The sequence below is a fragment of the Triturus cristatus genome, chromosome 12 (assembly GCF_964204655.1).
Source record: "Triturus cristatus chromosome 12, aTriCri1.1, whole genome shotgun sequence".
In the NCBI taxonomy this organism is placed as follows: domain Eukaryota; kingdom Metazoa; phylum Chordata; class Amphibia; order Caudata; family Salamandridae; genus Triturus; species Triturus cristatus.
Window position 1 is genome coordinate 84348958 of NC_140595.1, and position 25687 is coordinate 84374644.

General features: G+C 44.3%; 1 protein-coding gene and 1 long non-coding RNA gene across 2 annotated transcripts in view; one reads left to right on the top strand and one right to left on the bottom strand.

The window, feature by feature from the left end:
• EFNA4 (ephrin A4) overlaps positions 1–25687 on the top strand; it is a 202896-nt gene that overhangs the window by 158264 nt on the left and 18945 nt on the right. Inside the window, exon 3 of the mRNA XM_085636812.1 lies at positions 15017–15085. Within this exon, the coding sequence (XP_085492938.1) occupies positions 15017–15085 (69 nt within the window). The remainder of the gene's footprint in view (positions 1–15016; positions 15086–25687) is intronic.
• The window catches only part of LOC146772654 (uncharacterized), a 249458-nt gene that overhangs the window by 3370 nt on the left and 220401 nt on the right, over positions 1–25687 (bottom strand). Inside the window, exon 2 of the long non-coding RNA XR_014971914.1 lies at positions 12703–12766. This is a non-coding gene — a long non-coding RNA (uncharacterized LOC146772654). The remainder of the gene's footprint in view (positions 1–12702; positions 12767–25687) is intronic.

Below are 25687 nucleotides of genomic sequence, written 5' to 3' on the forward strand. Positions count from 1 at the left end.
TTTTTGTAAGATAGTTGCTGATAAATCTGTGGACTATCTTAAAACCATTGTCTGAGTACCCAGTATCTGTGGGACTTTCAGTGTGTCCTGGCAGTATTTGTTAATACTCTCCCAGGATCCATCTAATTTCGGGCACCCACAGATAGTATGGGTCCAGTTCCCCCCCCCCCCCCCTCCCCCTCTAAATTACACAGAAAGCAATTTCATGAGATCTAGGGATTAATTTTCTGCAAAAAATCCGCAGTGCGGCGCAGCAGCCATTTAGAATAAAATTGCCTCTGCTTGAAGTTAGCCGCTTTCAACAAGGAGCTATTAAACTTATTATTCTGAGGCCAATCTATAATAGAAATATGCAACCCTTCTTCATTTTCCCACTCTCTCTGTGCTTTCTGGCAAAGTTGATTTTCCCCTTGAGTCCGAAATAGGGAGAACCAGCCCCTTATTGAAATGCGATGTGTATGGTTTACTAAACACCAAGATCGCTAATAAGTGTGGGGTCAAGTTCCGACAAAAAGCCTTCAATCCTAATGAATGACCAATGCATAATAATTTTACTATGTTTAAGCAATGGTTCTATTTCAGACCAGTACATGTGAACTGAATGTGCTCTTCAGACAATAAACATATGTGACGCGGCTTATTTGTCCAGGCTATAGGCATAAAGAGGTGGCGGTAAAGGACACGGGCGTATAGTGAGAAACGTCATGGAGGTTCTAATCCGTGCTGATAGGAGTCTAGTGAGTAATTCAGATATAGTGTTGTATATTATTTTGATACAATATTATTAGCACTTCCGGAGAAGCCATTAACACGAGGATTGTACTGTAAACTAATTTGTGGATTTTCGTTGACATAACCATAGCAATGCCTTCAATTAATATGAGGTTTAGTGTCTATCAGGGGAGTCTGAATTAGCCAAATTCTCCATAGTGCGGAATTCAGACAAATTGTTGTGAAACTGAGGTTTAGTTTAAATTGAAAATAGCTTCGCAGTAGGAAGCCAAAGGGAAAAATGAAACCGCATTTGAGATAGACCCCCGCTACTTTATTGTAATTCCAGTAGATATTAGAGGGTCTCTACTGGCTACCACACTGCTGCGCTTGCGCTTGCATTAGCGCTGTGTTTTTTTTAGCATTTCCTTGTTTTGTATTTGTGCTTGAGATTGTGTTGAACTTACCCCTGTTTTTAAGTTCTCGCTTGCAGCTCGCGCTCCTTATTCCCCTCACTGCATTTAAAAGAAGGCATTTTTGCCAGAAGCACCACCACTTTGGTGGGTCCGGGTCCCGGGGGCGAACTTTGGTGGGCGCCATTTTGGATTGGGGCACTTGATGCGGCGGCCGCCATCTTGAAGCGGACTCGCGCGCTAAGGGCTTACTGGAGCGCCTATTTAAGGCGGTCCTCTGTGCGGCGGCTGTCTCTACTGGCTACCACACTGCTGCGCTTGCGCTTGCATTAGCGCTGTGTTTTTTAGCATTTCCTTGTTTTGTATTTGTGTTTGAGATTGTGTTGAACTTACCCCTGTTTTTAAGTTCTCGCTTGCAGCTCGCGCTCCTTATTCCCCTCACTGCATTTAAAAGAAGGCATTTTTGCCAGAAGCACCACCACTTTGGTGGGTCCGGGTCCCGGGGGCGAACTTTGGTGGGCGCCATTTTGGATTGGGGCACTTGATCCGGCGGCGGCCGCCATCTTGGAGCGGACTCGCGCGCTAAGGGCTTATTGGAGCGCCTATTTAAGGCGGTCCTCTGTGCGGCGGCTGTCTCTACTGGCTACCACACTGCTGCGCTTGCGCTTGCATTAGCGCTGTGTTTTTTAGCATTTCCTTGTTTTGTATTTGTGTTTGAGATTGTGTTGAACTTACCCCTGTTTTTAAGTTCTCGCTTGCAGCTCGCGCTCCTTATTCCCCTCACTGCATTTAAAAGAAGGCATTTTTGCCAGAAGCACCACCACTTTGGTGGGTCCGGGTCCCGGGGGCGAACTTTGGTGGGCGCCATTTTGGATTGGGGCACTTGATCCGGCGGCGGCCGCCATCTTGGAGCGGACTCGCGCGCTAAGGGCTTATTGGAGCGCCTATTTAAAGTCGCTTTTTCCCGCGCAGCGGGACGCGCAAGTGGACGCCTTCGCTTAGCCTGAGTCGTGCCGGAGTCCTGCCCGTCTGCGCCCGTCAGCGTCCCGGAGGCGGCGGTGGACTGCGGCCCGGTAAGCCTCGGACGAGGATGATCTGTTACACCTCAGCGACGCTGCGCGCCCTGCAGACTGTTTATTGTTCTTGTCGCTCTGTTTTCCCGGGCCGTGTCAAGGGTAAACGGCGTTGCCCGGGCTGTGGCTGGTCGCCTGTGTGGACTCCTGTCACCGTCCAGCAGTGGCTCGTGTTAAACATCTGTGCCTGCTGCTCAATACGAGGTCAGTAGGTAGCCATGCCCTGTACATTTATGATCTCCTTGTCAGGGAAAATCCATTATGTCTTCTACTGACTGAAACCTGGTTGGGCGAGGCGTCCAATCCGGACATTTTCTCAGCCATTCCTCCGGCGTATAATATCTTCCGGCAGGACAGAGCGAAGGGAAGGGGTGGCGGGGTTGCTGTGGTGGTGAAGAAGAGCGTGTCCTGCTCAGTTCTCCCCCTGAATCCCATCGGGGGTTCCGAGTCCCTTGCCTTTACGCTCAGACTGTCCCCGTGCCAAGCTCTGAAGGGGCTGTTGGTATATAGGCCGCTTGGCCCTGTGGGTTCCTTTCTGGATGACCTGCAGATGGCCATTTCCGAACTGGTGCTGTCCACACAGCATTGTGTGGTGGCGGGTGACTTCAATTTCCATCTTGACGTGGCGGACGATTCGGACTCAACTAAATTGCTGGATATCACATCCCCGCTGGGCCTTGTACCTTTTGTGATGGGGCCTACACATGAGAAAGGGCATACCCTGGACCAAGTGTTTTCGTCGGTCCCGATTGTTGATATTGAAACCCTGCCCGTGCTCTGGACGGATCACAGGCTGATTAGGTTCTCCGTGTTGGAGAACGGGCGAACGAACAGCAGCGCCCCCATACTGCCCAGACCAGCTGTGAGAGCGTTGCATAGAGTGACGCCCGATATGCTGGAGCAGGCGCTTGTGGATCATCCATGCCCCTTCTCGGGCGATTTGGAACGGGACACTGAGGCTCTGCAGCTGTGGCTGACTGAAAGGTTGAATGATCTTGCCCCCAGGGCGGCCCCCCGGTCCACGGCAATACGGCGCCGTGGTTTACGGAGGCGCTGCGCGTGGCTCGCAGCCAATGTAAGGTTGCTGAGCGGGCCTGGCGCCTTCAGTATGACGGGAAGGCCAAACTCGCCTATAGGTCGGCTGTGAAGGCTTATCACCGGGACATCCTGTGTGCAAAGAAGGAATATCTTGCTAGGAGGATTGAGGCGTCGGTGAACTCCTGTAAGGAGATCTTCACTGTGGTGAAGGAGTTCACGACCCCCAGCTCCAACTTGCCCCTTCCAGTTTCACCTGACTCGTGGGCGTGTGATCTTGCCAGCTTCTTTACAGATAAGATCAAGGCGATTCAGGCCTCCTTCTTGGAGAGGTTGGAGAAGGGGTGTTGCGGCTCCGGGGCGGGACGCGTTCCATCGTCCACGCCTGTTGCTGTGCTGTCGGACTTTCCATCTGTTTCTAGCGATGCGTCCCTGTTGCTGCTGGCCAGCCTTAAATCGGGCTCGCCGTTAGACCCCTGCCCTGCCAAATTTTTGGCCAGGATGGCGGCGATGGTGAACCCACTGGTCAACCCCCTTCTCAATGCCTCCTTGAGGGAGGGGAGTGTCCCACACACCTGGAAAAGGGCGATGGTGATCCCCCTCCTGAAAAAGCCCGGTTTGGATGCCGAGGTCCTGGCCAACTACAGGCCAATTTCTCTTCTCCCGGCTCTGGCGAAGATCACAGAGAAACATGTGCATGGCATCTTGTCTGGTTTCTTAGAAACAAACAATCTACTTCATCCATCCCAATCCGGATTCCGTCCTAATTTAAGTACGGAAACGGCTCTGCTGGAGGTCTCGGAGGTCATTCGCGAGACTTTGGATGTTGGAGGCAAGGCCATGCTTGTCATGTTAGATCTGTCGGCGGCCTTTGACACCGTCCCCCATGTGGCGCTCCTCGCCAGGCTCCATGACATCGGCCTTAGGGGGACGGTGCTCAAATGGTTTACATCTTTTCTTGAGGGCCGCCGCCAGACGATCTGGGTTTCCCAGAGCTTCGCTGAGATGCCGCCATTGGGAGTCGGAGTTCCACAGGGTTCTGTGTTGAGCCCGACGTTGTTCAACATCTTCATGTCCCCTCTGGCGCCCCTGGTGGAGGCTTATGGGGCCCAGATCGTGTCATACGCAGATGACGCGCAACTCCTCTTCACCTGCGGAAAAGATCAGGCATTTGATGGTTTGATGGAGAGAGTATTCGGGGGTGCTTGGGAATGGTCTTCGACTGGTTCCAGCGGAATAGCCTGAAGGCCAATTCCAGCAAGTCGGAGGTTTTATTCTTCGGCTGTGCTACCGACCCGGAGTGGCAGGAATGGTGGCCGTTGGATATGTGTCCTCCTGCACAGTCATCGCTGGTTGCCAAAAACCTGGGAGTCAAGCTGGACAATAAGCTTATGTTGAGAGCGCATGTTCTTGGTCTGGCTGGCACCTGCTTTGGCATTTTGAAGATGCTCCGCAAGTTTCTACCATTGCTCTCTGTGGAGCACAGGCGGATCACTGTGCAAGCTCTTATTGGATCCAGGCTGGATTACGCGAACGCCCTCTTCCTTGGCCTCCCGGATTATTTGGTCCAGCGCCTGCAGGTGGCGCAGAACTCTGCCGCTCGTGCCATTTTTGGCCTTCACAGGCGAGCACGAGTATCCGGGCTGCTGCAGACGCTTCACTGGTTGCCAATCCGGAAGCGGATTATGTTTAAATCCTTGACGCTGATGCATAAAGCACTTTTTGGCTCTGGCGCTAGGTATTTGCAACGGAGGCTGTCTTTTTACCGTCCAGCCCGTTCACTGCGGTCAGAATCTCTTTTCATAGCCGTGGTTCCGCGTGTGAGGAAGGCCCGCACTGGGGGGCGCTCTTTTAGCCTCAAGGCCCCTCAGCTTTGGAATTCGCTTCCGCTGGTTTTACGCAGCACTTCTAATTTGCTTCAGTTTAGGAAGAGCCTGAAGACTTGGCTTTTTAACCTTTAGGTTTTCTTTTCTCCTTTTTGTCTTGTGGTCTGTTATTGGTCTGTTGTGTTATTTTACACTGAGCTGCATGTGGAAAGCGCCGGGACACTCTTTCTGAGTAGCCGTGCGCTATATAAACACAATATAACATAACATAACATAACATTAAGGAAATGTAGAAATCTGTCAAACGAAAGCACAGGAGTGGATATAGAGTGATCTGGCAGCCCTACCTGCACTTTGATCTGCAACATGTGCTTCGTAGAGCAGGAAAGGTTGTTAACGCCTTGTGTTGACTTCCTGCCGTTTCTAATTTTTTCTTCTCAGTAAATGTTTTCTGTACTCCTCTTCTCACTTCGCCGCAGCCGCTCGATGAAAAACCATGATGTCCCAGCAGGTGTCCGTTGTATAACCGCGACACCACGAGTTCAATAACTCACGCCCTCTCCATAGGCGACTGGGAAGGTCCTTTAGCGGCGGTTCAGGAGCTTTTGAGTTACATTGTTTACGTTCTCCTGCCACTTGCTCCAAACTCAGGGCGGGTGCTCTTCCCCACAGCGAAGGCAGGAACTCACTAGCTTGTCAGCAACCTCCATGAAAAATCGGAAACACTCACGGGGTCACATTTGTTAAAAGATTTTTATTCCGCAGTCACTATTCCCTCTGCACAACATGTTTCGGCGTCATTGCCTTTTTCAAGTGCTGGAGATCGGCATGCATCGGCGTGATCGCCTTCTTCAAATGCTGAGAAATGCAGGAAATAAAACACTGAGTCTGGCTGGCTAGCAGTGATGTAATCACCATTTCCATTGGAACACTCCTGGCCTCTTCTCACTTCCCTATCATGCATCCAACTCTGAACCTAATTATCTTTTACTTTTTTCAGATATTGTAAGAATGGTTTTAGTGAGGACCAACTCCAGAGCCAGTCCTTAATTTGTAAAAATAAATAAAAATAAATGCCAGGGCCCTCGCCAGGAGGACACCACAGTTTGAATTACTAATTGCCCATGCCAGCGATGCCAAAGACGGTACTAACACAACTACTCACCAACACACTCCTCAAGTGTGACAAATCAGACTATTCCAGGCTCCAAAAGCTTTAAGAATGGCTTGAGCAGCAGGTATTTGTAATTTTGAATGTACATTGAATTAATAAAGAACTGTTGTGTGCTCATCTCTAAATTGGACAAACAGCTCCATCTTGTGGCAGAAGTGCTGGTGTTGACAATTAAGTACCGGTGCCAAGGACCGGAACCCACTGGCTCAAATTAAGCACTGTGCAGAGCAGTATTCAAAGAACATTATTCTATAAGCATCGCAAACATGAGGTGCTGTACCTGGTTTATTAATGTGGTGTACGGAGTCAGGTTGAGACCATAGTGTAGAAACTCCCATTCGATGGGTAGTAGGACTATGTTAATTGGGATGTTATTAATGTGTACATTGCATTGCGCGAACACTGTACACATTTACGTCTTCAATCACTGAAAGATAAGCGATTTATACAATTTTTTGCTCTCAAAGTGCTGAAGGAGCTGGAAGCCTCAGGACACTGGGTCTCTAGGTCAGATCTTAGTCACTAGAACATATGTTCTACTGAGAGTATTGGCTAATTTGTTTTGTATGATAAATAGTGGAAGAACATCACTGCATATCAACTCCGTCAAATATTTAATACGTTCTGACGTGGGCAGCGTTACAGCTCAAAGACAGTGGGAATTGGGCTCTCGAATGTCTGAGTTAAGAAGCCTGGGAGCACAGGTGATGATGAAGTTCCCCGCTGCCCTAAGAGTGGTATGGAGAAATAAGACACACAACCTTTCCTCCGTTCAGGAGGTTGATACCTTTATATCTCGCATGAAGGAGGTTTAATAGAGACTACCACTTTAATAGCAATAATAGCGACATATCCCAAAAAAAAAAAAAAAAAAAGACATCCATTTATGATTTATGCACAATATCTGGGAAAAAAAAAAAAAAAGAAGTAAATAAAAATATATATATATATGTATACAACATATATAAGGTGCGTGTGTAGATATAAGGGATTATATAATAGTAACTAGGTTAGTGGGTCACTGGCTAAGTAAAATATGTGTAATTGAGAGTGGTGGGCTCTGTACGAAAAACGGGGCCTCTCAAACAGGCGATTATCATCGCCATGGTAGTCGTGGGGGGGTTCCTCATGGTGGGTGGTGGGTGGTGGAGGGGGGGGATAGGGTGGGTGGAAAAAATAAATAAAACATTTCCTCATAGAGCCAGCAGCATGAGTTGTAGTAAATTATTTAATACTTTTTGTGCATATAAGTCAGATTTCTATATCGTCTGGTGCATAAGAAAATTTACTCTCTGGAATAATGAATCCTCTAAATAAAACTAAAATAATCAGTTGGAATGTGAATGGATTAAGAGATGGGAGGAAACTTAACAGAGTCTGCGAATTTCTGAAAAACTCAGGAGCTCATATATGCCTTCTACAGGAAACCCACTTGGATTTTCAAGAATGCAAGATTGCCTTTGAGAAACAGAGCTGGGTTCAGGATCTCCTGTGTTCTCGTCAAAGTGGAAGTACAAGAGGGGTAGCGATATTAATTCGAGGAAATAGTAATATTAGAATAGAGAACCATGACACGGACACGTCAGGCAGATGGCTCTCTGCTCAGTTAAAAGTAGATAGTTGTCCTCTAGCATGTGCAGTCTATTATGGCCCCAATCAGGACTGTCCGGAACATCTGGCCAATTTGAAATCATCTCTCTTCAATTTAAGTGCCCCTATTATTTTGGGGGGTGACTTCAACTTGGTTTTCGATAAAAACTTGGATAGGACCTCTAGAGCCACTGCCGCTTCTCTTCCCAAAACAAAATTAGAACTTAAGAACGTAATGAAGGACTTCAATTTACTGGATATTTGGAGGACTAGGAATGTTACGGGTAGAGACTATTCTTTTTATAGTCATAGATACAGGCATCATTCCCGGATTGATTTTTTTCTGATAGATCAGATGCTTCTTCCCCAAGTAGTCTCCTCCTCTTATATTCCCGCTCTACTCTCGGATCACTCTTCAGTGGAATTAACAGTCAATCTCGTAAAAGAAGTACAATTGAGAAGGTGGACTCTTGATAGATCACTGTTACAAACAGACGAAGTAAAATTACAACTATCCACACAGTTGGAAGAATATTTTAGATTCAACTGTGGTTCAGCAAGTGCCCAGATTGTATGGGAGGCCTTTAAGCCCTTTATGAGGGCGATAATAACCACACTCACGATCAAGAGAAATAGGGACAAAAGGAAAGCAGAAGCTGACTCCCTTATAAAGATTAAGTTGAAAGAACAACAATTTCAATTAGCCTCCCTAATGCAATATCCTAGTCTGGATGTATTACTGAATGAGTTAAATTCCTTAAAAGCAGAATATCAGGCTCTCCTCGATAAAGCCATTAAGGAAAGATGGAATGCGAGCAGGCTAAGTAATTTCTCTTATGGGGAGAAGTGTGGTCGTTTCCTGGCCTGGAAGGCCAGAACAGATCGAGCCAAGAATCAAATTGGGAGTTTGATCCTACAAGACTCAGGGACTTCGACTTATAACAACCATGAGATATCAAAAGAAGTTCATAGTTATATGTCAAAGATGTATGCAGAACAAGGAGACCTCTCTTCGGAGAAGGCTGAAAAGTGGCTTAACCAACTAGTATTACCACATCTTACAGAAGCAGATAGGGTCTTTTTGAGTTCACCAATCAAGGAGGGTGAAGTTTATAATCAATTAAAGAGCATGGCAAAAGGCAAAGCAGCGGGTCCGGATGGCCTCCCAGTTGAGGCATATCAAATAAACCCAGAATTAGTTGTACCAATTCTTACAACCTTATTTAATAAAATACACCGCTCTGGCGAGGCTGTACCACAAACATGGTCTGAGGCAACAGTGACTTTGATATTAAAACCTAATAAGGACCCTCTGATGGTTGAATCCTATCGGCCAATCTCGCTGCTGAATACTGACTATAAAATCTTTGCAGGTGTATTGGCAACGAGATTGGCCAAGGTTATTAAATCAGTGGTCCATAGTGATCAAAGAGGATTTATGCCGGGTAGGCAGTTAAATGAACTTACATTTCAGGCCATCGCTGCCATAGATGTAGCGACTAATGAAAAGTCTCCCCTAACTATTGTGGCCATTGATGCCGCAAAGGCTTTCGACCAAGTTAGTTGGCTTTACCTCTGGGAAACATTAGCTGCATTTGGTATGCCATTGAACTTTATAGCCTCGATCCGATCCCTATATTCTAGTCCCAAAGCAAAAATTTTAGTGAATGGTTTTCTCACTGAGTGGGTATACATATTCCGTGGCACTAGACAGGGATGTCCCCTTTCCCCTCTTTTGTTTAATTTGTATATCGAGCCTTTAGCTGTTAAGTTGAGATCTGACTCGACTTTCAAACCTTTTAATATCGCGAGTTTGGAGTTGAAGTTTGCTCTCTATGCGGACGATCTCTTAATGTTCACACCAAACCCAGAAGAGGCCGTCCCTAGACTTTTTGCATGGGCAGAAGACTTTGGGGCAATCTCCGGTTATAAAATAAACAGAGATAAAACCGAGCTTATGCAGTGGAATTCGGTAGAGGAACATTTGGATGTCAAATCTAAGATGAGATATCTGGGAATATATCTAGTTCAAGATATAAATCAGACAACTAAAATCAATTTCGATAGAGTTTATAAGGAAATCTGTCATCTCCTTCAACGTTGGTCTGGGCTTCCGCTTAATATATTTGGCAGAGTGAACCTTGTGAAAATGACTATTTTGCCTAAAATTACCTTTTTATTTAATTCTATTCCGTTATCTTTTGATCAAAAAGACATAGCTAAATTGCAGGGAAAAATAGGTTCATTTATTTGGAACTCCAAACTGCCGAGAATATCTTGGAAAAAATTGACGAGAAAATTAAAAGTTGGGGGCCTTGCTCTTCCAGATTTACTTATCTACTGTCACTCGTTCCAATTTAAAAACTTCAGACGATTGGCAGATAAGGCAGACACTACTGTTTTAGGCTCCCTATTTCAGGCTTTGTTACACAATCTACCCCAGGGTCAGGAATACTTTCTGTTCAAATTTGGTGATCCCAGGTTTTTTAAAAAAGTTAGATTGAAGATTCTGTTGGCTGCCCTAAAGAACTGGGTCTTTTTCAGGAAAAAGTTGGGAATCCCCTATTATGCTCCCCAGGCCCCGATATGGGACTCACCAGGGACCCCAGAGTGTTTGAAAGATCAGCTAGCTCGCCCTTTGAGGTTGGCCGGTATTACACATTGGGGAGATCTTCTAAAGGATACACACTTCATTGATTGGGATTCTCTCTATACCCTGACGGAGGGTTCTCTCACCAGGTTCAAATATTATCAACTATCAGGTTGGTGGGCTATTCACGCGCCGGTGTCTTGTACATCTAATTCAAGCTTTGACCTGGTAAGCAAGAAAGGGACCTGGAAAAGAGAGTTGGCATTTTGGTATTGGGTCATGATGGGAGCAGATGAAATTCCGGAGATTGAACTCTTAAAAATATGGGGCGAACAGATTGATTTGGATTATAATAATCTTAAGGAGCTGTGGGAGGATTCCTTTGCTATGCTACATAATGTGGTTAAGCCAGCTGCACTTAAAAGGAACCATCTGTTCACCCTGTATAGAGTATATATCTCACCAAAGAAACTTGTAAGATTCACCAATCTGGAACATCGGTGCCCTCGTTGTAGATTGCTCGCCGCTGATGACATACATATGTTTGTGGATTGTCCTTCGTTGGCGCAATATTGGGCTAGATTAGGTGAATTCACTGCAGCAGTATTAAATGTACAACTTACCTTAAATCCAAAGACAATTTTGTTTGGGTTAGTTAACAATTATCAAATATGTGCCACTGATTCTAAACTTATTTTTTATATTATGTTGTTAGCAAGGCGAGAAATATGTAGGGCGTGGAAAAACGAGAAGGCACCTATCTTCTCAGATTGCTTGAAACATATTATGTTCACCTGTGAGTCAGATATTGCCTGCGACCCCTCTAGTGAAGCAAAGGTATGGGCACCCTTAATGGCCTGGCGGAATAGATGATGGAAGTATTCCGATGATTTTACCTGGGCACTGTTGGGGCTCAATCTCTAACATCATCAATGGGCCTCTCAGTGAGTAAACGTTGGAGTGGACTGAGCAAACAGTAAAATGCCAGAGAGGTTAGACTCCTCCCCCACTCCCCCCAGGGTCCTAAAATCGGAATCGTACTATTTCTGGTGGGGGTTGAGGGGAGGATGCTTCCTTTTTTGGACTGCCCTTCCCCGTCTGGTGGTATATGAGGAATAAAAAAAAAAAAAAAATAAAAAAAAAAAAAATAAATAGTGGAAGAACCGGGTACTCTGCTCAACATTTATCTGAAACTGGTAAAATGCAAAAAATACTTCAAAGTTCTCTATGAAAATATGACTTTCGTGTTCTGGGATTACAGCCCTGAAATGATTCTGCAGACCTGTACAGTTGTGAGGGCCACTAGGATGAAGAGACAATACAGACCAAATTAAAGCAGCTGAGGCCTTTATGCACCAAAGGGGTTAACCCTTTCTGTGTCTATGGGGAAATTCATTGGTAATAAATAAACACTCCGTTTAGAACAGGGTCTGAGGCAATGTTTAAAGACCTGGCGTGGATAAACTACCCCAAATACATGACTAATACAACACTGATATCCACGGGTCTGAGTTAAATCGTTTAGATAATGAGAAATCTGAAACAGAAAATATGCACACATTCCCTGGTAACTGCCTATGTAGAAAAATCGTATTTATAAGACGGATTCCCATCACTCACCAGTGGTGACATGCTTCATCATCTGGGTCTCCTCTTGCTGTGACACTAAGGGCTACAACCCCTTCAGAAGGAGTGGGGAGCCCGAGGATGTTTTGACAAGGGGTTATCAGTACAACACTCAAAGTTGTTCTACTAATTAGACGTCCAGAGGTGAGTAAATGGTCGGTGTGGGAGAAAATGCAGAGCAAAAAAGTGTGAAAAAGTGATTTAAAATTGAGCTAAGAGAGAACAAACCTTTAATCATATCACTTATAGTCCAACCTAAAAACAGTGCAAACGACAGTTTGTAAAGAATGACTGTCTAGTGTATTAAACGGGTCAACATGTTTCAGCATTTATGGAAACCATTTTTCCTTGCCTTCTTCAGGACAACTAATCTTAAGCAACTGGAAGTGTGAAAGAAAGTTCCTTTTAGTTATTTATGAAAAACTGAAGTAAATAAAACGGTTGGAAGAGATACAACCCTAGTCACCTGTATTCAGGATTATGCTCTACTTCCTCTGCAAAGCCACATGATGCATGTGGCATCTGTAATAGAATAAAATTAAAACGTGTGCATAGTACTTGAATGTGACAGAAAATCTCATGTTACCAAACGATTAGTTGTACTGTAGTGACACTATAATTGTCATCTATTGTATTCAATAGTAAGTAAGCTTAACAGTCTTACCCGGAACGCTAGAGAAGACCTCACCTCAGCTGGCTGCGGCTCGGGATAAAAGGGAGGCACCGCTCTGTGAGAGAAAAGTGGAAAAAAGCCACACTCATTATGGTTCCCTACTTCTCTCAAGGCCTTTTGTCTGTCTCTATATTGTATGAAATAGATGCTACTAGATAAAAAATACAGGTATAAAATATTACCAAGTGTACACAAACGATGTTAAACGTATGCCTCATTTCTATAGAATAAAGCAATATGTGTGATGCAAGTTCAAAATTCCATACCCTATATACAGTGCTTAATTTGAGCCGGTGCTTTCCGGTGCTCAGCACCAGCACTTAATTGGTTTCCAGTGCTCGGCACTGGCACCTGATTGTCAACACCAAACTTAGAACAGTCTACCACAAGGTGGCGCTGCTCATTTATTTAGAGATGAGCAGAACAACGGTTGTATTGGAATATAATATACATTAAAAATGCTCGTAACTACCTCCCCAGTCATCCCTTTAGCATTGGGGACCTGGAATAAGTTAAACTGTAGCATTTACATGCAAGAGAGATGGTTAGTAGTTGTTTTGGCAGTGATGACAAGGGCGATGGGTGGTGCAAGCTGCAGTGGCCTCCTTGTCAGAGCCCAGGCACTTAATATTTTACAAATTAAGCACTGCCTATATATATGTAATGTATGGCCTATTATGAACCATTCTGCTCCTTAGCAAAAATCATAAGTAGTATAACGTCTTGGATCTAATAGAGTTGTGATTATCTACTAGTTATCAATCAATAACAAATGTCTAAAGATACAACTGTTACGCTGCCTGTTCGTTTGTACTTTCTAGTAGCAAAATCCTATGGGAAATTACGCGGGGGGGGGTTAGTGTTTTAGGTCTATCCCTTTGTTTCGTTCCCCGCTTGAAAGATCAGCCCAAAACTTCGGGAACTTTAACAAAAAAAAAGATTCGTCAAACAGCCTGAAAGGTATTAGCAAAACAAAAAACTCTCTTCCTGTGTAAACTATAAACAACCATGTAACTACAGAGAAACAACCGCCACTGTGTAAAATGTGTTAAAATATCCCCAACAGTGCACAACCCGAAATTGGAAGACACCCTAGCAGTTTGTCACTGTAGAGAGTCCATATGTCAAGGTCATTTACAAGTTCACAGACGCGCCTGCAGAGACTTTAAAGCATGGGCAAGGTGGGCTCTGGCCCAGAGCCTCCACCCTTCTAGGAGCTCTAATCTTAATTTTTCGGAGGAGTCCCAGACTGTCTTGAGTTTTTAAAAAAAGTGTTTACTTAACTTTCTTTTTTATTCAGCCAGCATGACCCCCACCTGAGAGATAGTGAGTGATCAAGAAAAACACCTTTTAGATTCTGGTGATATTCAGTAAGTGCTTTAGCCTGTAGGCCCTGTCCAACTGCATTGGACCTTGCCTTTATGCAGCATGTGCCTCTGACGGTGCAGTAAAGATTGGCATTGTTTGCTCCTTCTGTGACCACGTCGAAAGTGCTGTCACTGCCAGTGCTAGTGACTTTCTCTTTTCTCGAGTCTCACTCCTCGTCTTTCCCCAAGCTTTCCTTTAAACATTTGTTGCACATAATTTGTATGCAAATCTGTTTTCAACCTAGACTAGAGTTGAACTTGTACAACATATCATGATTAATACAGCAGCGGCCCATGCAGGTAAGAGCGGTAGGGCTGGGGGGTGGGGGGGGGGGGGGGTTGAGTTTGGACAGACTACAACGAGGGATAATTAAACAAATAATTAATTTTCCTTCGTGGTCTGTCGAAATCGCCCCACCGCTCTTACCTGCACGGGCCACAGCTGGATTAATAGGTCGTTGTGGGCGTGTGAGTTTTTATTTTTATTTTTTGGGGATGTCATTTCAGGGCTAGCTGAGGATCATATCCTTTCATTTACTTCCAGAGGACATATAAAATAATTTTTTGACCAAATGGAAGAGACCAGCCACACCGGCCAGCATGCGGAAATGAGTTGTGAAAGTCACTGATCTGGTAGTCTCAATTTGAGAACAGTCCTTTGTTTCGGCTGTTTTTGTTAAAGTGTATGAATCTAAGGAAAAGTATCACTGGCGTAATATTTTGACCGGTAAGTAACTTATTTCCCCAGTTGCCAGAATTTGGTGAGATTGGGCAGTATACACGGTCTTAGCTTTGGGCAACGCTTTGTTCCAGAGGACGCTGAGAGTTGCAGTTGATTGAAAAGCCTTCTTTTCCTTCAGCGATTTATTAAAAAAATAACAAAACAAAACTTGTGGATGAATTTCAATTTACTCCTTTTCTTTTTATTGTCTTTCTAGCTGTTCCAGACAAAGACAGTGCTGGGGGTTGCCTGAAGCTCCGCGTGTCTGTCTGCTGCAGTTCTACAAGTAAGTGCCATGTAACTGTTTTCCTATCCCAAATGCATGGAGCATGTTAAGTCCAAGCTGGCAAACATACATGTTGGTGGAAGGCGGCTCCATTGAGTAATCGAAATCTTTTCAATGCAGTGTGTTTTGCTGTGAAATATAGTGTAAAAGTGGGTGCCTCCTGCAGTGTAATCTCTGCGACCATCAGTACCATGAGGACTTCAGATGGAGTCTTTCAAAAGATGTACAAGTTGTAGTACAGGGTGGGCATGTGGAACTTGTCTTGCGGCTAAGGGAGGACCTACATTTAAGAATGACATAGGTACTGTGGTGGGCGAGTATACACAGACTTGGTGTGGAGCTTGCTGTACCACAGGACTCGAGCTAAAGATGTATCCTTTAGTTGCACATGATTGCCCTTGAGAAGAAAGTGATACCAGCTTCAGGAAAGAGGACTAAATCTACATCAAAAACAAAGTGAAAGTTGGTGGAGTAAGTTTTCACTCCCGGCCAGTTTTAAGCGGTAAGGAACCCTTTCATTTGAGAATTATGGGGCTGTGGGTTAAGATGAGGTCCTATCTGATGTCACCAAAGGACTTTAAGGAAACCAGAATTTCCTGGACTAAATTCCTATAAGCTAGGTCACCACTGGCCCTAAATTAGCTGTAATCCCTGTTGGTGGCCTAACAACTGCAACCAGAGACAAAAATCTAGGAAGTAATAAAGATAACAAGCATTTGCAATGCAATAGGTCTCGCATTAGAAAAAGTTTGAGCTTTTGGCGTAGCAAATAATAATGCAACACCAACAGCTCTAATTTTCAGTAATGCGAGACCTATTGCATTGCAAATGTTTGTTTTTAACCGGAATGTTAATTTCCTATTTAAAGAATGGACAGATAAATAGCGAGCAAGGGAGGGAGCAAGATGATGGGAGACAGTGGAAGAGGAATATAGGGAGAGGTAGAGGAAGAGGTGTGGGATATGAATAGTGAAAGGGAGGAAAAGACCAAAGTAAACAGAACGCACCAACAGATAAAACCTGGGGTAGATGCTCACAAGCCACGTTATTTTGACAAAACATGATGTTTGCAGTATTCTGGAAAGCACAGATTGCGCATCGTGACGGAAAAGAGATGGTTCATGTGTATTTGGGGGCGAGATTGTTTATTTTCGGACGGAGTTGAGAGATGAGCTTGGAGTGTGATAAGAAATACTGGGGGGGATGTGGTTCCAAGGCTTCTAAAACGTCAAGCAAACAAACTGAGCAGAAACATGAAGGAGCCAGCCATAGAAGGAAATTTATGGTTGAAAAGTACAGTACATTTACAGAAGGTGTACAGTGAAGGGACTTGCATTTGTCTCCCTGCCATGGAGATAGACGTTGTAAACACTGCAAAACGATGGTAAACAAGCGCGGATGACGGGGAAAGTGGGGAAAGGGTTGTCAGCAGCACGGGGAAGTGGTGAGAGGGAGGTGAAAGAAGGAACATGGTTAAACAAAAAAAAGTACCTGAAACACAGCGTATGCAGAGGAGATACACTAACGAAGTTCAATGAATCTGTGCTTGGTCCATGTGCTGGAGAAGAAGCCGGAATTAACGCCTTGCCTGCATTAATTAATTAGGAGGCAGTAAAGAACAAGCGTGCACCGTGATCAAACAAAGCACGGCAACTATGTAAATAGAACCTATGTGCGCCGCGGCCCATGAAGTGCACAGGAAGTTGGGGGTGCGCCGCGTTAGCAGGGTCAGCAGAGGCTTTTATGCACCCAAAGTCATGGCGTAGCATGTTAGCAGGGTCTGTCCCTGATTCATCAGGTTGAGTGTGCATGGCACACTGTGCCCACGCCGCTGTGGTACTGGCAGGGCTCTGAGCTTGCGGCGGCATATCCAGAAGTAGAGCGGGGAGCAGCGCATACAAACACAACAAACAGTATGGCAGGTCTAGTGTGCATGGCATACTATGCCCATGCTTTTGCGGTGCTGGCGTGGCTCTGAGGCAGCGGTGGCGGCCCTGAAGTACAAACACAACAAGGCGGAAGAGATGCCATGCACGAGAAAAACAAGACTAGCCCGGCGGAGCATGGCGCGCGCGCTTGGCGGTGGCGGGGGAGCGCATTCCAGGCGGGGGAGCGGACCCTTTGAAGTGCGATGCCAAACGGATTGCATGGCAGCACGATGCGCGTGATTGTGAGCGTGCTCGCCATGCAATCCGCTTTTCGGAGCACTTTTGGGAGCCCCTTACAATAGTCTCGCTTTGCGATCGCTTACGCGATAGCAAGGCGAGACCTAAAAAACAAAAAGGGTGATATGAACACAGGAAGGTTGAAACGAGCCTTTGTGATCCCAGAACATTAGCTCAAAATGCCCTGACTCAGGATTGAAATACCAATGTTTGGTTGAAACAGATTTATGCATATGAAGTGAGATTATAAGATCTCAAACTGGGAAACTGAAGACTACTGACGTGCTTGAAAAATACTGGTATGGCTCGTAAAAGCAAGTTTTAGGACACGGAAGTGGGAACTTCAGAATCGCTGAGAGGATCTGAATCTCCTAATCTGGCCACATGCTGTAGGAAAAAGTAGTGACTAAGAAGTAAATTAAGGTGTTTGAATACTTAGGTGGAATCAATAGTTTTGTGATTATTAATTACTAATTGGCAGTCCAAGGTACCTACAACATAATTCTCGTGTTTTTTTCTGAGAAGGGAATAAAGGAAAACAGTTTGTGTTGTGCATAAGCAAACCGGTTGTAAACAGATGGACACTCCTTTCTCAAAGAACAGTCACAATGTATATATTTGATGATAACTGTGGTGTTTCATACCCCGCTGTGTCATTTCTGAAACCGTAAATAACTGGTGTCACTTCCTTTTTTGTGTGTAGAGTGTAAACGGCGCATAATTTGCGCAGTTTGTTACAGGTGTTGGGCACCAACACGCATTTTTGGGAACCTGGGCTTATTTTCACCCCAAGACATTGACAAGAGGGAGAGTAAAGTCAAAAAAAGGAAGGAAAGGTAGAAAGGAGAAGGAAAACCTAATAAGGGAACCGGCACCAATACAGTAGATGTGCCTAGGCCACCGGGTCATAACTCGGTCCCCTGGTTCAAGAGCCACCCCACCCCTCCACAAGGCATACTATAAGAGTACCTGTACCTGTGAAGAGTATGGATAGTCACTAAAGTGTCCTACCCCAAGCCCCTTTACCTCTGAAGTTCACTGCTCACTCTCGGAGTAAAAAATGACCAATCTCCAAAATTTGACCTACTTTAGAAATATCTTAGGCCAAGGTGTCGAATGTATGACGGAACCGCGCATTGTGTTATAACGCATGCCACAACAATGTGACCGTTACAATACAATAACCTTTACCACGCATATGCCTTTTCCACGCATATGCCTTCACCACGATTTTCGTTGTAAAAGCATGAATGGTGAAGGCATATGTGTCTTAAAGGTTTCACTAGTAAATATAAGTATTTTACAGGTAAGTATAAACCTCTCTCTCTCTATCTCTCTCTCTATCTCTCTCTCTATCTCTATCTCTATCTCTAAATATATATATATATATATATATTCACTTAATAAACCATAGGTTTCACACAAGTTATAGTTAGCTGTACATTTCACTCGTAAAAAACCAATGAAATTCCACGTTATAGTTAGATCAGGTAACTATAACTTGCGCGCCCACAATAAACTGCTGATGACGTCACATATTACATCACTTATGACATGGTCAGTGACATCACTCATGACATCAATGATGACATCTGAAATGACACATTGTGCATTGCGGTCGCGCAAGTTATAGTTACCTGATCTAACTATAACGTGGAATTTCATTGGTTTTTTACGAGTGAAATGTACAGCTAACTATAACTTGTGTGAAACCTATGGTTTTTTAAGTGAATTTGCAAGGTTTTTTAAATGCTAATTCCTAACTATAACGTGTGTGAAACCTATGGTTTTTTCAGTGAATTTGTACGTTTTTTTAAATGCTAAGTTATGTATTTATTTTAAATTTTTGCGCGGGGAAAACGCGTTTTGGGACCCCCTTTTTTCTCAGCCCCCGCTTGACGAATCCCCCTGAGACTTTCAGGGTAGGAGCGGAGCGTAGCGGCCCATTAGTTTTGAAAAATTCGCGAGGATTCGTCAACTGGCGCCAAAGTTATTCCAAATAGAATGTTGCGGATTTCCTATGGAAACACGGTCCTAACTATAACTATCTACTGGCGACTGCCAGTAGATTTTATATATATATATATTCACTGAAAAAACCATAGGTTTCACACATGTTATAGTTAGCTGGACATTTTACTGATAAAAAACCAATGAAATTCCCCCGTTATAGTTACTGTAGGCAACTATAACTCACGCGACCGCAATCCTCTGCTGATGCTAATACTGTATTTAGACACTTATTTGCCCATATCTTCTTCCATTAAATTTTAGCTATACATATATTACAAATATTTTTTTTTCATAAAGACACATATGTCATCAGCAGAGGATTACGGTCGCGTGAGTTATAGTTGCCTACAGTAACTATAACGGGGGAATTTCATTGGTTTTTTATCAGTAAAATGTCCAGCTAACTATAACATGTGTGAAACCTATGGTTTTTTCAGTGAATTAGCAAGGTTTTTTAAATGCTATTTCCTAACTATAACGTGTGTGAAACCTATGGTTTTTTCAGTGAATTTGTACGGTTTTTTAAATGCTAAGTTACTTTACGCCATTTGTGGCGTGCGCGCCCACTTAACGCAGTTCGTTCCGTGCACGGTTTTTATCAACTTTAATAAGCCCTGTACATTTGGTGGCCTTCGGCCACCAAAAGCACAGGGGGTGAGGTCAATGTGGATAGTGTTTTTTTTATTTCGATTTTATAATTTCATGTTGCCAAAATTACGTTTTTTTTCTCTATTAATAAGCCCTGCACATTTGGTGGCCTGCGGCCACCAAAAGCACAGGGGGTGGGGTAAGTGTGGATAGTGTTTTTTTTATTTTTATTTTTTTACCGTAAGCTTACGGTAAGCTTACGGTAAGCGTACGGTAAGCGTACGGTAAGCGTACCCCGCGAAATTGCCGAAAAAAAAATAAAACCGTTTTTGCTCTTGGGGGATGTTTGGGGACTCCCTCAACATGACTATGTGGGAGGGAGTTGTCAAAACAGCCCCGTAACATGTTTTTGGCCATCATGTTTGATAAACAACACTCAGTGCGAGAGACAAAATGGCGGACGCCGCTTCCTGGTTTCGGCCGATTCGAATGTTTACTAAGATCTAAGAGCCAATCAGAATCGCGCTCGCGCACACCACCGTAAGCTTACGGTAAGCGTACGGTAAGCGTACGGTAAGCGTACCGTAAGCGGGCTCAGATATATATATTGATTTAAAGGCTATTTTCTCAGAATCTACTGAACAGATTTACACCAAACCTACAAAAGGCACTTCCTTGACCTAGGGACTACCTCTCTGCCAAATTTCTAGTAATTCTGTTCAGCCGTTCGGGCTGTAGCTCGTTCTAAAGGTCCTATGGAAAAATGCATGGGAAAAACGCGTTTTGGGACCCCCCTTTTATCTCAGCCCCCGCTTGACGAATCCCCCCGAGACTTTCAGGGTAGGAGCGGAGCGTAGCGCCCCACCTATTTTGAGAAATTCGCGAGGATTCGTCGACCGGCGCCAAAGTTATTCAAAATAGAATGTTGAGGTTTTCCTATGGAAACGTGGTCCTAACTATAACTACCTACTGGCGACCGCCAGTAGGTAATATATATATATATATATATTACCTACTGGCGGTCGCCAGTAGGTAGTTATAGTTAGGACCACGTTTCCATAGGAAATCCGCAACATTCTATTTTGAATAACTTTTGCGCCGGTCGACGAATCCTTGCGAATTTTTCAAAATAGGTGGGGCGCTACGCTCCGCTCCTACCCTGAAAGTCTCGGGGGGGATTCGTCAAGCGGGGGCTGAGATAAAAGGGGGGTCCCAAAACGCGTTTTTCCCATGCATTTTTCCATAGGACCTTTAGACACAGCTACAGCCCGAACGGCTGAACAGAATTACTTGAAATTTGGCAGAGAGGTAGTCCTCAGGTCAAGGAAGTGCCTTTTGTAGGTTTGGTGTAAATCTGTTCAGTAGATTCTGAGAAAATAGCCTTTAAATCAATATATATATCTGAGCCAGCTTACGGTGCGCTTACCGTACGCGTACGGTGGCGTGCGCGAGCGCGATTCTGATTGGCCCTTAGATCTTAGTAAACATTCGAATCGGTCGAAACCAGGAAGCGCCGGCCGCCATTTTCTCTCTCGCACTCTGAGGGGGGAGCTGATAAACAAATGCCAAAAACATATAAAGGGGCTTTTTAGACAGCGCCCATGCACATAACCATGTTAGTTGAGTCTTCAAAGATCCCCCAAGGCAAAAAACTGTAATTTTTTATCTTTCGAAAATTTCGCCGATTACGCTTACCGTACGCTTACCGTACGCGTACGGTAAATAATTATTAAAAAAAAAAAAAACCACTCTCTCCACCCCGTGTGCAAATGTTTGCCGAAGGCCACCATTTGTGCATGGCATACAAGAGCACAGCATTTCCCCAAAAAATTTCAACAGATTACCTATCACAAGGAAGCGCATAATATGTCCTCCATGTGCGCACGGTGCGCGAAGTGCATCGTGCGTACATGGCCCATCTAGCGTAACGTGGGCACGCGGTGCGCATAGCGCACCGCGTGCCCACCGTGCGTGCACGGCACTAACTGCGTAAAGTGGGCGCACGGAACGAACTGCGTTAAGTGGGCGCGCACGCCACGAATGGCGTAAAGTAACTTAGCATTTAAAAAACCGTACAAATTCACTGAAAAAAACCATAGGTTTCACACACGTTATAGTCAGGAATTAGCATTTAAAAAACCTTGCAAATTCACTGAAAAAACCATAGGTTTCACACATGTTATAGTTAGCGGAAATTTTACTGATAAAAAACCAATGAAATTCCCCCGTTATAGTTAGTGCAGGCAACTATAACTCACGCGACCGTAATCCTCTGCTGATGCTAATACTGTATTTAGACACTTATTTGCCCATGTCTTCTTCCATTAAATTTTAGCTATACATATATTACAAATATTTTTTTTTCATAAAGACACATATGTCATCAGCAGAGGATTACGGTCGCGTGAGTTATAGTTGCCTGCACTAACTATAACGGGGGAATTTCATTGGTTTTTTATCAGTAAAATTTCCGCTAACTATAACATGTGTGAAACCTATGGTTTTTTTCAGTGAATTTGCAAGGTTTTTTAAATGCTAATTCCTAACTATAACGTGTGTGAAACCTATGGTTTTTTCAGTGAATATATATATATATATACACACACGCAAAGGGGTTTATTACCCTTGCCACACAAAAAGCCATACTCTGAACCCTATAATTACCCTCGTCACCCATAAATTCATACCCACCATAAACCCTAAAATTTCTCATGGCACCCAAAAACACATACCCACCATAAACATGACCACATTAAACCCTTTAAAAAGAAAAAACACTTTCCCTAGTAGTATATATGTTTGTATGTGTATATATATATTATCTACTGGCGGTCGCCAGTAGATAGTTATAGTTAGGACCGTGTTTCCATAGGAAATCCGCAACATTCTATTTGGCATAACTTTGGCGCCGATTGATGAATCCTTGCGAAATTTTCAAAATAGGTGGGGCGCTCCGCTCCTACCCTGAAAGTCTCGGGGGGGATTCGTCAAGCGGGGGCTGAGAAAAAAGGGGGGTCCCAAAACGCGTTTTTCCCATGCAATTTTCCATAGGGACCTTTAGTCCAAGGTACAGCCCAAACGGCTGAACAGAATTACTTTAAATTTGGCAAAGAGGTAGTCCTCAGGTCAGGGATGTGCCTTTTGCATATCTGGAGTCAATCTGTTCATTAGTTCCTGAGAAAATTGCAGTTAAAAGTACATATATATCTATAGGCGAGCACCGTGCGCGCACGGTGACATGTGCGAGCGCAATTCTGATTGTTTGTTAGATGTCAGTAAATATTCGAATCGGTCGAAATCAGGAAGTGTCGGCCGCCATTTTGTCTCTCGCAGTCTGAGGCAGTGAAAATCAAAGGTGGAGAACGTGAAAAGGGGGCAGGGTGGACAGTTCCTGACCCCCTAGCCTTTGTCAGGGGGTCACTGAAGGACCCCCAAGGGTGAAAAAAACATTTATTTTTTTTTCGAAAAAGCGCGACCGCAATCCTCTGCTGAGGACGTCAGATATTACATCACTGATTACATATGTGTCTTTCTGAAAAATAAATATTTGTAATATATGTATAGCTAAAGATTAATGGAAGAAGACATGGGTAAATAGGTGTCTAAATACAGTGATGTAATATCGGACGTCATCAGCAGAGGATTGCGGTCGCGTGAGTTATAGTTGCCTGCACTAACTATAACGGGGGAATTTCATTGGTTTTTTACGAGGGAAATGTCCAGCTAACTGTAACATGTGTGAAACCTATGGTTTTTTAAGTGAATTTGCAAGGTTTTTTAAATGCTAATTCCTAACTATAACGTGTGTGAAACCTATGGTTTTTTAAGTGAATATATATATATACATACACATCTATACATTTAAAATGCAAATGCTTTCACCATTCATGCCTTTACAATGAAATGTGTTGTAAAGGTATAAGTGGTAAAGGCATATGCGTTGTACAATCCTGCGTGGTAATGGTTATGCTTGGTAACGGTACCTGCGTTGTAACGGTAATGTGTGGTAGTGGCCGCGTGGTAATGGCTGTTTCCCCAAGGTGTCTACCTGCCTTAGTGCCAGCTATGAGTGTACCCTGCCACAGGCTTAGATGGTGGCCCAACCACCTGATCTCCGCCCCAAGTCCCCACCTTTAAGAGGGAAAAACTGCTGTGTCGTGAAGGCCAGCAGTGGCTCAACAAAAAGCTCATGGGAGGTGGGGGTGGGGGTGGTCCAGGGAGCGGCTGTGGGCGTCCGGGCAGAAAGAGGCAGAACACCCGACCTCGAGGCCTTCAATCAGGCTTGAATATTTTTCTGCAAAGGGGTCGTGCAAAGCAAAAGGTTTTCCTGGATGTTTTCATTAAAAATAGGTGAGACTGCTCATGCATTTCAAAGCTTAATCAACAATTGCGCAATAAACCCGCCCCACTCCCAAACTCTTGATCTGGGGGGTCGATCTCATGTGGAAATCTGGAAAAAGTAGCGAAACCCGACAATGCTAATGCTGTCTTTGGGTTTTACGCTTTTAATGGGAGATAATCATTTCTGCTTGTCTCAGCCTGATGTCGTTACATTCTTTTTTTGTTTCCTAAAAAACTTCACGTGTCTGCCTTATTGCATGCTATACATCTGAAGGGCAAGCTCCCAAAAGTGAGCTGTGAAAAAGCAGGCAGTGTTACAATCAGCCGAGCCTATTCATATCGGGGATGGGTGGGGAGTGTCCCATCCCTGCATTTAAAAAAAAAAAAAAAAAAAAAAGCACTCGTGTGTACCTTTGCTCCTTACAAATAAGTAATGAGTTTAAAATGCTGGCGGTATTACTGATGGTAAACATTGCTTTTTGCAGCAGAGCTTGCTTGGTAGTGGAGTGAAAGAATGTATTGAGTCGGCTCCACCACAGGCCGCTGTCCATGTTACTGATGGACCCTGTTTCTTTGTTCGCTCACTGAGCTAATATTGGGGCAGGTTTAATTCCTGACAAGATGAAGAACTTTTCTCAAGCAAGTAACTTTTTGAAATTGTAATTTGTTCCTGGATTACCTTTTGGTACGTATATAAATATAGTAGAGGTCTCTGACCAATTTATCCTCTCATCCACCTGTTAGCCATCCAACCCACTTTGGATTTTGTTGTTTATGGACACATCAACATCTATGGACATGTACAGCTGGAGAACACATCAACAGGGACAACCAACTCGAACACCTTAACGATCAATCACCCAACGCATAGGAAAGGGAGCTCTCCGTACTGTCAAGTACAGAGTCAACCAGATTCAAAGCGATGGACTGCACCTCTAGATTCGACAGAAGGTCGGAGCACCCCATCGTCCCTGCGAGTGATCCCAGAAACATCCCAAACGTATCCCGGCTTCACATGGGCATGGAGGCAGACCACAAGATGACCCCACCAACTAGGAAAAACTCAACACCCCTTCCAAACCAAGCTCACTCTTCTGGGAAAGGGTTGTCTACAGACACTACCCATGGAACACTCCCCAACCCACACTCCCTGGGGAAAACTAAAATTGCAGAATGGATAGACACTAAAAAGCATTCAGAGGCAAAATAATAGTATAACTTCCTCCTTATAAAAAGCACATATACAGGTTAGACAGAAGCCATATGTGGTATTGTTTGTTTATAGTGCAGCGCGTGCCAAGTCATCATCAGTGTTTTATCTTAACTGGGCCAGAATGAGAGCTGCTGCAGCTTCATTTTGACTGTTGAGATGAAGTCATGTCACCCCTTACTCTAACAGCTGCCAGTGCTTTTATAACTTGACTGTCACTTGTGTGAGTGCAGTGGGTCCAGCTGCAAGGTAAGGCTAGGGGCTCAGGGTGATGTGTCAGATCCA